Here is a 12,683-nt window from a genome sequence, read left to right on the forward strand (position 1 = left end):
CTAATTGCTATTGCAAGACCAAAGAAATAAAAATGAAAAATGACCATTCTTCTTCACCAACAAAACCCAACCTCCTCTTCTTCACAAAAAAACTCTTTCATTCTCCAAAAATCATCATCAAACAAAACCCTCAAATCTTACTAAAACTTGAAAAGAACGACATTATGGACACACGAAACATTAATATGGATGATTCTAAGGTCGAAGAACACAATAAGATAAGAAATGTTGTACTTTATTTAGCTTTGTGATCGTTTTTCGTCTTTCGAAAATAATTTCGCATACACAAAAATTCGACGTTTACAGGTAAACGACATTACAACGTCGGTCGATATTTAGCAATAAAAACGACATTACAACGTCGATTTTCTCAGTTTCTGAAAAATCGACACGACACCAGCATGTCGTTTGCAAATTTTGAACAAAATATCGACACACAAATGTCAAAAAAAATGCAAATAATCGACAACAACTTATTGTCGAAATTTAGTGACACCAATGTGTCGAAATTTTACAAAAAAATCGACAATTACAGGTCGATATTTTTAAAACCACAATTCCTTCAACAATGGTGGTGGAATCTAACCCTAAAATCATACCCTATGTTCTAAATGGACTTGTGATGACTGTCGACTGCAACGACGACGGCGGTGGTCGACTTCATGCCGACGCGGCGAATCTGCAAATAGTTCTCTTCTTCCCTTTCTTCAATTGTGTTGGGTTTGTTTTTTCTTTTTTTTTCTTCTTTTACTTTTTTTTTTTTATTTAGTTTTGCAAGAGTGATTGGTGTAATTATATTTTATTTTATTTATATTTTACTAAGGTCATTATAGTCTTTTCATACTTAATTTGGTATAAACTTTTATTTGATCTTGCTCTAAGTAAATTTTAGATTGCATATAATCGCTGCCTTATTATTATTATTATTATTATTATTAATTATAAAAAAAACGAGTGAGTGAGTGACACTAGAAAGTTTAATAATTATACAAAGTAATTAACAGTAATAACACAATAAACATAGTTAGTGATAATTAGTTGACATTGGTGAAGCGGAGGTAGTCCTTTTGAGAGGGAAGATGAGCAGTGTTGTAACCCTGAGGGAACATCTGTTTAGCCTCTTCACTAGACACGCTGGGGGATATAACCACCGGCTCACCCGGTTTCCAGTTTGCCGGAGTAGCAATCTTGTGCTGAGACTCGGACGCCCTCTGTAGAGAATCGAGGACCCGCAGCACCTCGTCCATGTTGCGGCCAGTGGTAGCAGGGTAAAGAAAGCTCAACTTAATCTTCTTGTCACGGCCGTCGACGATGTGAAGAGCGCGTGAGGGGACTTGGTTGCCGGAGGAGTCCTTCTCGTCAGGGTCGAGCATGTTCAACTGTTTGATGAAATGCCTGTGAGGGTCGGCAGCAATTGGGTAAGTGACCTTGTGGCCGCCGTTGTGTGCTTCGATGTCCTTGATCCACTGGTTGTGGGAGTCAACGTCATCGGCGGAAAAACCCAAAAGCTGGACGCCTCTCTCGGCAAACTTGTCGGCGTAAGCAGCCATCATACCCAGCTCAGTCGTGCAAACAGGAGTGAAATCACCTGCAATCGATCAATATTCGATGGATAATAATATATTAATAGTAGGATCGGAAATCGATGGATGGATGGAGTGATCGTATTCGTAGGTAGGTACCGACCGGGATGAGAGAAGATGATGGTGAAATCAGATTGGTCGACATAATCGTGGAGTCTGATGTTGCCGTGGGTGGTTTCAACTTCGAGGTCTGGGAGTGTGTCTCCGATGGTAAGCCCTGGCATTTTCTTTCTTTTTGCAGCTATTTTAATTTATTAATAATAATATTGATGATCAGGAATATACCTATATATATATTGAGAGATAGAGGGAGAAGGGGATGTGCATGAACAAAACGTGGCAGTTGCATGCACACCAGATACCCTCTTTTGCTTCCACGTTTTTTTTTTATATATATATTAATAAAATAAATATGATCTCATCAAACGTATATATATGCATATGGGAGTAGTTATTGTCATCACCGGCTGCCCTATATATATATTTTCACTATTACTCTATATAATAATATCACTTATATATTGCCAATCCAAAATATTACTAATTCTCATTTATAAAGATGGCGTTCCCAATATTTTTATTAATATATATAGCCAAAATATCATATATAGACATTATTATTAATTATATGAATTATGATCTATGATGGACTAGATTGTATTAATCATACATATATATATATATATATAGACCTTAATAATTAATTAGAACATGCATGTTTTGCTGTTTCAAATAAAAATGCACATATATATATGCAATAAGGTTTAATTAATTAATTAATTCCGGCAGAAATTTGACATTACTCCGTTAAATTATCCTAAACGTACGTACATTTGTGTTCCTGTTTGACTTGGTATTAATTATTGATTAATATGAGTTTGAACTGAAATTAAGGACCTTAATTATCTCTGCGTAATTAACCCGTCCATCCATCCATATAACCAAAATTAGAAGGCCGGAGATGCATGCGGCTCTATATATACTTGTGTACTATCTGGACTGGAAATTCAGTTTTTAATGAATAATATATATTTATTATCTTCTGGAATACATTCTTTGGAAGACAAATAATATAATTAATAAAACTTACAGGGAACTTCATTCCAGAATCATAATTAATATTAATATTTATTCAGACCCACCTCTATGTATGTACGTGCATAATCATAATTTATAAGGTACCTACCTATCTATACTTCATTATATGTATTCTTTCTCCTTTGCTTTTACTCATAATTATTAATGATTGATCATCGTTCTTCTTATGGTTTTTTTTTTTTTTTTTTTGCAGATACTGCACATACTGTATATATATATACATACATATATTAATGTATAAGGATTCCTGTTTCTCTTCTGTGTAATTAATTAATCAATTAATTAAAAAAAGAAATAAGGCCTAGAAGCGCATCGATCTCTATACATACATACACATAAATATATAAAAATATATATATACACAACGTAAGGTAAGCATGGTTGAGGGAGGAATTGCACAGGCAGATAAGACCGAGTTCACGGAATGCTGGAGAACGTCATGGAAAACACCTTACATTATGAGGCTTGCTTTATCGGCCGGCCTCGGTGGTCTTCTCTTCGGATACGACACAGGTGTCATCTCCGGCGCACTTCTGTACATACGTGAGGATTTCAAGCAGGTAGATAGGCAGACATGGCTACAGGAAACCATCGTCAGTATGGCCGTCGCGGGCGCCATCGTCGGCGCTGCAGTCGGAGGATGGATCAACGACAGGTTCGGAAGAAAAGTTTCTATATTGATTGCGGACGTGCTCTTCTTCGTCGGCGCCATCGTTATGGCACTTGCTCCGGCCCCATGGGTAATCATCATTGGGAGGATATTCGTGGGACTGGGTGTCGGGATGGCTTCGATGACATCCCCTCTATACATATCGGAAGCATCTCCTCATAGAATCAGAGGCGCACTCGTCAGCACAAACGGACTTCTCATCACCGGCGGCCAGTTCTTTTCATATCTCATCAATCTAGCTTTCACCCACGTATGCATGCATGCATATATGTGTATATCTTAGCTTATATATATATATATGATCCTTTTTAATTATTTTTTACAAAATTAAATAATTAAATAGGTACCCGGAACATGGCGGTGGATGCTCGGAGTAGCTGGTATTCCTGCCATCATTCAGTTTGTTTTAATGCTATCACTCCCAGAATCTCCAAGATGGCTTTTCAGAAATGTAACTACCTTATACCTACCTACTATGCTCATATACCAATTAATTAATTACATATTATGGCAAAAAAAATGATTAATTGCATGCATATTATATTGTACTAATAGGGCAAGGAAGAAGAGGCAAAGGCCATATTGGAGAAAATTTACCCAGCAGAAGAAGTTGAGCACGAGATTCAAGCCCTTCAAACATCCATCAAGCAAGAGAAAGAGGAGCAAGTCGGAGAAGGTGGCATGTTCGGCCAATTAAAAAGTGCATGGAAAAACGACGTTGTCCGAAGAGGACTCTATGCCGGCATTACAGTCCAGGTGGCACAGCAGTTTGTCGGCATAAACACCGTCATGTACTACAGCCCTACAATCATCCAATTTGCAGGTTTCGCATCAAACAAGACAGCTATGGCACTCTCTCTCATCACTTCTGGACTCAACGCGGTTGGCTCGATAGTCAGCATGTGCTTCGTCGACAGATACGGTAGAAGAAGGCTCATGATCATCTCCATGATAGGAATCATCACTTGCCTGATCGTATTATCCGGAGTCTTCTACCAAGCCTCGGCCAACGCCCCCAAAATCAGCCCATCCGAGAGCGCTTTCTTCGGTGCAAACTCTACTTGCACTGCTTACACAACTGCACCCGACGCATCTTCTTGGAGCTGCATGAAATGCCTTTCCAAAGACGTTGATTGTGGTTACTGCTCTGCAGGAGCCAGCTTGGTAAGAACCATATATATATATATTTTACATGTACTTGTCATGATCAATCAATCAATCACTAAAATTGTCCATTACTCATTTGTTGTTGTTGTTGTTGTTGTTTAGTACCACCCTGGGGCGTGTTTGGTGATGACAGACGAAGTAAAAGGGGCGTGCAAAGCGTCGAAAAGAACATGGTACTCAGAAGGGTGTCCGAGCAAGATAGGATTCTTGGCAGTGATATTGTTGGGATTGTACATCATAGTATACTCACCAGGAATGGGAACAGTCCCCTGGATTGTGAACTCGGAGATTTATCCGCTCAAATACAGAGGGATTGGTGGAGGTATAGCTGCAGTTTCTAACTGGAGTTCAAATCTTGTAGTGAGTGAGACTTTCTTAACGCTGACGGAGCATCTAGGGTCCGCCGGCACTTTCTTGTTGTTTGCAGGGTTTTCTTTCGTAGGACTTGTCTCCATTTTCTTCCTCGTTCCGGAAACCAAAGGTCTCCAGTTCGAGGAGGTTGAGAAGATGTTGCAGAAAGGCTACTCTCCATTTAACAAGACTGACAATAATAAAGATGATGATCATCATCATCATCAGAACAAATAATAATCATTAATCATCATTAATAAAGGGATTAATTCAGCTATATATTATATAGCTAGGTTTACATAATTGTTTCCCCATTCATCATCTCATGTTTTGTTTATGGTAATTACTCAGTCATTTTGCACACTTGTAATTATTTTATATTAATTAATATTAATAAAACAGGCTATCTATATATTTGTTTGAAGCAGCTTCTAATTGTGTTTTAAGTTATATTATTATTATTATACATTCCATGAGAGGCATAGCTTCCACATATGTAATAAGAAGAATTATATGTAATAAGATTATATACTGTGAGCTAGGGCAGTAAAGTAATTAAAGAGACAAGATTGAAAGAATTTATAAGTTTGATCAAAGTTCAATGGCAGTCCACTTTAGAGATACTCATTTCCTTGAAGGTTAAATACAAAAATCTCTTTCTTAGGTTTGTTTAAAATCTCAATAAATTATATTTATATTGGCTTAATTTATGTTACATTGTAAAGGCTTGATAAACTATCTATGCATATGTTGGTCGTGTATGATTAAACAATTGAATAATCTCATCTGACATCCTCTTGTTACATTAAAAAAATACATTCGATTGGTTTAATGCGCCAACATAATTATGAACTATTTGAGTCTCTCAAAAGTATTTTGCCTGGATTTCAGAGGAGCCAAACTTCGAAAAATTTGAAAAAATACATTCTCTACAAATAATAATAATATTAGTACCAAAAAAACAAAAACAAAAGGGACTGTTTGATCGTGGTCATAAAATCATCTATCTGTCTCCCTCCATTGTAGACCTTACACGTTGTACAACTCTCACAAACTCCGCAAACATAGAAAAATCCAATCCAGACAAGTTATCACTATCGGCAGCCGAATACGGGTTCTGACACACCACAAGATCGAATCCTTTGAACTTCTTCATCAAATCTTCAAGTTTGCGACTGGATAACTTGTTGATGTCCTCTATCTGGATCAACTCTCCGCTCTGCCCACTACTCTCCCACCACTTCTTCAGAATTTTGCGTTTCACCTCACAAGTTTCAACAGAAACCACACCCTTCAAAACAATGCCAAGTCGGTGGAGAGCGATTTCGACTCCACCTATACCACTAAAAAACGACAAAATAACCACTCCTCCAGGTACTAAACGCCTCATAACTGAAAGATGGTACCCTAAAGTGTCCGTCTGAAATGAGTGCTTAAGTGATCCAAGTCGCTCGGGCACGCCAAATCCAGCAACTTGACTGTGTTGGAACGGATAACCCATTATTCGCTCTAAATGTTCGGGTTCTAGTCGACCCAACTTATATTTGCCTACCCAAATCAAATTTTTCTCCCGACATTGTTGGAGAATCTGTCTACGTTGTTCAGCCGATGGAAGCCCATTACAATCAGCCAAAATTCTTCCAAGCCTGTCACATAGAAGGGGTACTCCGCTCGTTTCACAACTGATGTAGCTTAGTTGCTTCCTGTCATCCCATGATGGCCACCATTTTCTTGAATGTGGTATAGCTTCCTCGATAGTCATTGGCCCCTTTGGATGAATGTGAAATCTATCTTCAATGGGGAGGTTATGTATATAGCCTTCCTTTCTGCTCAATGCGGAGTATAATTGAGTATTTGCAAATTCGGGTTGTGAGGAATACAGAAACTGGGAAATTCTGGCCCAAGAGTCTTGAGATAAGCTAGTCACATTTCCGTAAAAGAAATACGGAGGTTTAGCTACTACACTAGTAAGACTCTTGCAAGGATTGGGCATGGACATGGTGGGGTTTCTATCTTCTAGAATCCCCAAAACCCGTCTTCGCGAGGCTGCTACTCGATTATTTGTCGAACTGGAGATCCCTCTTCTTGCTTCTAGCCACATCCTACCCTCGGAATTGCTCGTGTCTTCCATAAATTCTTCTTTTGGTTTCAGCCAGTTGTTTGGCTCATCATCAGTATGTTCTTCTTTTGGCCTCTTGCCTTTCAATCTCTCAAGCAAGTCTGGTTCAGGTACAATATCTGAACTGTATTCCTCGGTTTTTATCAATACCGAGCTAAGAGGCTGCTGATTCATTAGAAAATCTCCTGTTGTCTTTCTTTTCAGTGATCGGCAATTAACTTGGACACTTTGCTTGCTCAAAGGTGAAGAGTACTGCAAAATACAATTTTTAAAAATATATGAACAATCCGTAAAAACAGTGGTGTTTTTATGTGAAAGTGGCTAGAAAAGCTTATTAGTAGTGACATAGACCTTATGAGCATCCGGTTCAGCACCACCTGTAATAATTGATTCGGCAAGATCTGTCAGAAGTGCTTCTGAACCTGAAATACAAGAACATGAAATAGAATGTCAAAAGAGAGGGTACAAATTTACCAACTCATAGAACATAAAATGTAAGTGGTTACAAGAATTTAATGATATTTAGCTCACCACATCTCTCAAAAACAGCTGAAATTTGATTTTCAGTAAAACCCATTTCGAGCAATCGGAGCGTCTTGTCCATAATACCAAATAAGGCCTCATTGTTGCAGTTCTGAACATTAGCAGTTGAATTTAGGCATGAATGGAAAACATTATAAAACATAATAAGCGAATAGAATAGTGTAAAAGATTCATCCATCTTTATTTAGTTTTCAAGTTTTTCCAGGTTAACCAAAAAGTGCACCTCTAAACAGTCTCCTTAAAAATCCCCATCCAATAAGATACTTGCATACGAATAAATATGAGAACTAAAAGCTTATTCAGGCCGTGATGACTGTAGCCTCCCCGATATGTGTTCACCCTATATAGGTACTGACTTGTCTAAAAAGCTTGCTCCTATCATTTGCCCAGACAAATCAAACAGGCTTATGTATTTCAAATTGAACCTTGTACCTATTTATGTACAACCATCCATCTTGTTAGTCAAGAAAGGACATTATCAAGTAAGGTTTTCTTTGTTTATCACGTGTAAACCAATACCGGAGATCTGGTCTGACAAATCAAGTTCAAAGATGAAGAACTTGGGGCATAAGTTCCGAAACTGGCTATAAGGAGTTCTCAAACTGCCAATCTCTAAGGATTGCGTAATTACAATTTAGAGCTGTTATGTAGATCATAATAGATGGACAGACCAATATAACTGTTCCAGCATGAAGATGTATCCAGACCATCAAAATTCATCAAATCAACCTAAATATAACCCACAGAAGAAGTTATTGAAGAACTTTATACTTACGTCATCTCCAGGAAATGGATTATTTGCATCTTTTTCATACTTTTTGGCCATCCTTGCAGCAAAAATGAAGTTCACTAATTCATCAATAGAAGCATGTTTTCCTGTAATGCAATATCAAAATTAAGTTTACGTAACAGCATGGGAAAAAACTATAGTTACTCGTCGCACAAATAAACTAGTACCAAATCCTGAGAAACACAACCTAACAGAACTCAATAATAGGAGTGGCTAAGTATTTTAAAGGACACTTGGTCAGTTGGCCAACAAAATGGTAAGGCCTTGCCTTAAATCATTATGTTTGAAGCCAACCTACTCATGAAAACATCAAAGTTATGAAAGCAATGATGATTTTTAACAGGTTTCAAGATACAAACACAACCCACTCTAGAAAAATCAACCAATCAAGAATACAAAATTTTGAATAAATGATTATGTAGAGCAAGTTTAAGGTCAGCCAACAGCGTTAAGTACGTGCCCCTTTTCAAAAACTTGTGATCATACAGACGGGTCAAGTGGACATTTCACTATGTGTCATTAGGAGTGAAAGAAAAGAAACATTTTTCCCATAATTCAGAAACTGAAATCCAGAGTTCAGATATATTTCACGAACCAAGTCTATCCATAGCAAAACGGACTTCATCCAAAGAGAAATTCATTCTTAACAACGACGCCATTTTTTCCTCACTAACTCCACTGCCAATACCGGGTTCCTGTAAGATCCATCATTGCACCAACATAAGAACATTAGAATATCATGAGTGAAAATACTTGAAGGCAATGTGAAAACATTAAATTGCATTTTCAAAAGACAAATAAACATCGCTTTAATAGTGTTCAAAGATCATAGAGACATTTTTCTGAAGAAGTAAAATATTAACTTGACTACAACAGAGAATATTGCTATTGCATTCCATTAAATGGCATCAAATACTAAGAAATTGAGTCGCCATCAGTCCATTTGCCGTACAAAAAAATCAAAGCTTAAGCTGAATGGTATGCGGAGAGCTGACAAGTATGAGTGACACAATCAGTAGGTGAGGATCATCAGGACAAGCAACAGACTGAGTACTCTTCAAATTGAAATACTTTGCATAAATGCTACATGGTTAATGATTCTGCAAATATAGTTACGGTCTAAGATGTGAAAAGTGTCAATATAATTTACATCCTTCTTAGAAAGTAAAGACTAGGAGAAACTACATAACCTTGCCCAATACTGCAGCTGACAATTAGTTTAACCAATAGACATATTTATGTCACAATAAAGGAAATGGGTAAACTGCTTTCATAGGAGCAGGAAATTAAGGTTGCGACAACATCAGTCCATTAAAACAGAACTTTTTAAAGAAAATTAACAGGATGAAGAACAAACACAAAAGAACACAAACAGTGCTACACCAGACCAAAACCTACTTGATCAGTTGATTAAAAAGAGAAATTTAGTATAAAGTTCGCTTATCGTGTCTGAATGAACACATTTAGAAAAGAGAATTTAAGAGATACCATTTTCACATGAGAATCGGCCTCGCGGTAGGCATTCATATCTGTATCTTTGCCGAACAAGCTGTCTAGAGAATCTGATGACTCGGATTTATGAAAAGCCTGGAAGGTATAAATCAAATCAGAAACCAACAACTATACATCTACAGCAAGTACAGTCCAGGATAAATCTTTATCTGGTGAATAGGAACTAGAAGTAGCTTCAAAGAATGAGGTACAAAGAGAAGATTCACTAATAGATTGAGGGTAAGAGGGTATGTAATTCAACTCGCTCACATTGACATCATGATGACTAAAATCCAAATTATGTGAAGTAACACTTAATTTACCAATAATTCAATGGTAAAATGAGAATATATGACACCCTGGGAAGAACCCACCGTGAAGTCCATATTACAATTTAAAGAAAATATAGTCATATGTCTTGAGTCACAAACACGACGGGAGAAGATTTTAAGATTGCTGTTATACTAGAATATTGAATCATATAATGAAAAATCCAATACCAAAATTTAAATGCAGCTTTTATGTCAACAATTTAGTCCTCAGCGAGTTAACATAGTAAAAATCCAGGGTGATTTGCCCTCAGACTCGAACTCGCATATGACTAAACAGCTTTCCAAAGTAAATAGATGAGTACCTTGCTTGCAAGGTTTGCAGCTAAACAATCATTGCCACCGCTCAAGAAACAATCATCAGAAAACTCTGACTTTGGTTGCTGAAGATCCTGTTCGATTAATGTGAATGCAGTATAATTTCGATAAGGAGCAGAAAATAAAAATAAAATAAAATTTAAGATCAGTGTTATTTAGCATTCATCATCTTATGCAATTGAAAGACTACATAAAATCTTGGGAAATTTATAATCCCCGTCATTCAGCTGCAAATAGAGAGAAGTCAAATCATGGATATATTAAGCTGTTTGACTTTATTCAAAAAAAAAAAAAATTTAAACAGATTTAACCCATGTTTGTCACATAATGATCCTATATCCCTTTTTCTTATCGAAAAGCAAACTTGGATAAAACAAATAATTGCAAAAGCTGGCAAGAACCGGAACTTCAAGGAGCAAAGTAATAACACTTTCACCATCTAAATGTGAAAGAGAACACTGAAGTATCATATTGCCCAGAACAAAATGTATACGAATACAGTATCAATATTACTTTATCTAAGGGGGAGAGAAGAACTTACGGAATATGTGAAGAGAATCTCCAATAATGACTCGGCATTCTGCTCACCTATGACAGGAAGAAAATATTCACTTGTTTGTTTGATTACTCATTACTGAATGGAAATGGTGATATGTAATCATGATACTGAGATATATATAAGCACTTAAGAAAATAATTAAGTAGCTGAAGGGTTAAATAAAAAGGTTTGGAGATTTTTTCAGCTTAGAGAACATGAAAGCACAGTTAACAACCGAGTTTTCCATAAGAAGAAGCTAAACAAACCATTTTCCTCAATGACTTTGTTGACAAGCGATGGCGCGAAACCCATCCCTATGAATGATGATCTCAAATTGATTCCAGATGAACTTGCCACATTATCCTATAATAAAAGCAGTTCACAAAGACAATAAGCATCAGTGAATAAATAGATCCAAGTCCGACCACAATATTATGTAATGATATCTTCGAATGCAAATGTTTTAAGTTACAATGTACTGTACTGCTAGACTGCTAGTCCCTATGCTACAACAGGAATGTTGGCACAGGGATCGCATTCAACCTCAAACTAGTTTTTTTCATAAAACCTTGCTCAAATTGCAACATTCAGATAGCAACTAAAACCAAACATACCACCCCAGAAGTCGAGCACATGTGTTGCGGTGGCAAATTATAATTTACAATCTCATCCTTTAAAACAAAGCCAACATCGGTTTCCAGCACAGGAGAATCTTCGTCATCCGAAATGTCCACTACCTCGCACTAAGAATGGGGGAATATAAAATTAAAAATGAAAACAGTCTTAATAACATTTTAAATACCCCTGAATCAAATAGAAAAACCCAAACTCAGACCCTGAAATTCACGAACGCTTACCATCTTAAGATTACTTGTGGTTCCCAATAAAAGCAAAACCAAGATTATTTCCTGACAGGTCCTGCAAATTAGAGAATAAATAAGCATATATACAGAGGATATTAACTGGGAAACAATACCCACAAACTGAAGATTATTGTATGCCATGGGAACAATGTTCAATAATTGCTTACGTTTTATCAACTTTCTGCAATTGAGTGCGAAAAATGAAATCAAGATGTGAAATTATCGAATGAAAACGGAGAGAACTTTAAATTGGTCAGCATTATCGGTGCATGCAAATACTTCAGCAAAAGAACACCAAAACCCGAAAATGTACAAAAGAGGGGGAACTCGTTCTTCTTTTTTTTTTTTTATTTATTTAAATTATTGTCCTAATTTAAGGAGGAAAAAATAAAAGTAAAATAACAAATCGAAGCAAAAGAAGAAGGGGGTAACCTGTCGATTGACGGCAACGGTAACAAATTCGCGTCGACTGTGCAGTGCAGGCACCGGTGAGAAATATATAACAATTTGTATTGAGTGCTCTCAGAAGTCAGAGCTGAAAAAGTGAAAAGCTGAGACTTAATAATATGTAATTGCGTCGACAGAGGTTCAAGATAGGTAATATCTCAAATTAGCCCATGAGATTCAGTATTCTTCAATTTGCCCCTTCATATTTTCTTTTATTTGAATTTGTCCCCTAATATTAGTAGTCTTCATTTTGTTGTACAAATATGGGGGGTATGGTCGGGTATCTTCTTAAAAAATGATGGTACTGACTGAGTAATTAAAATTTAATGGTTGGTGTACACTACTACATCCTATCTATATACTATATAGTCAATAC

The 12,683-nt window shown here is 36.7% G+C and overlaps 3 protein-coding genes across 4 annotated transcripts; 1 reads left to right on the forward strand and 2 right to left on the reverse strand.

Moving 5' to 3' along the window:
* Positions 1–959: 959 nt before the first annotated feature.
* Positions 960–1,842, reverse strand: PER1 (1-cysteine peroxiredoxin 1). Its single transcript, XM_012987163.2, has 2 exons — positions 1,687–1,842; positions 960–1,588 (listed from the first exon to the last, which is right to left on the reverse strand). Exons 1-2 carry the CDS (start codon positions 1,805–1,807, stop codon positions 1,035–1,037), a joined length of 675 nt encoding a protein of 224 aa, XP_012842617.2. The 5' UTR covers positions 1,808–1,842; the 3' UTR covers positions 960–1,034.
* Positions 1,843–3,031: 1,189 nt separating this feature from the next.
* On the forward strand, positions 3,032–5,293 carry LOC105970482 (inositol transporter 4). Its single transcript, XM_012995311.2, has 4 exons — positions 3,032–3,601; positions 3,695–3,802; positions 3,907–4,515; positions 4,621–5,293. The coding sequence occupies exons 1-4, from the start codon at positions 3,059–3,061 to the stop codon at positions 5,104–5,106; spliced, it is 1,746 nt and encodes a 581-aa protein (XP_012850765.1). The 5' UTR covers positions 3,032–3,058; the 3' UTR covers positions 5,107–5,293.
* A 376-nt stretch (positions 5,294–5,669) lies between these two features.
* Positions 5,670–12,613, reverse strand: DRM3 (S-adenosyl-L-methionine-dependent methyltransferases superfamily protein). 2 transcript variants are annotated; one of them, XM_012995327.2, is made up of 12 exons: positions 12,293–12,613; positions 11,855–11,915; positions 11,612–11,740; positions 11,264–11,360; positions 11,001–11,047; positions 10,447–10,533; positions 9,810–9,908; positions 8,917–9,016; positions 8,307–8,407; positions 7,520–7,622; positions 7,340–7,410; positions 5,670–7,240 (listed from the first exon to the last, which is right to left on the reverse strand). In XM_012995327.2, the coding sequence occupies exons 2-12, from the start codon at positions 11,855–11,857 to the stop codon at positions 5,873–5,875; spliced, it is 2,205 nt and encodes a 734-aa protein (XP_012850781.1). In that variant the 5' UTR covers positions 11,858–11,915; positions 12,293–12,613; the 3' UTR covers positions 5,670–5,872. The 2 variants fall into 2 exon arrangements, with proteins under 2 accessions (XP_012850781.1, XP_088676568.1); XM_088820442.1 differs by lacking the exon at positions 12,293–12,613 and adding an exon at positions 12,028–12,289.
* Between the last annotated feature and the right edge of the window lie 70 nt (positions 12,614–12,683).

The sequence above is a fragment of the Erythranthe guttata genome, chromosome 7 (genome assembly GCF_056151865.1).
Source record: "Erythranthe guttata isolate IM_541 chromosome 7, IM_541, whole genome shotgun sequence".
NCBI lineage: Eukaryota > Viridiplantae > Streptophyta > Magnoliopsida > Lamiales > Phrymaceae > Erythranthe > Erythranthe guttata.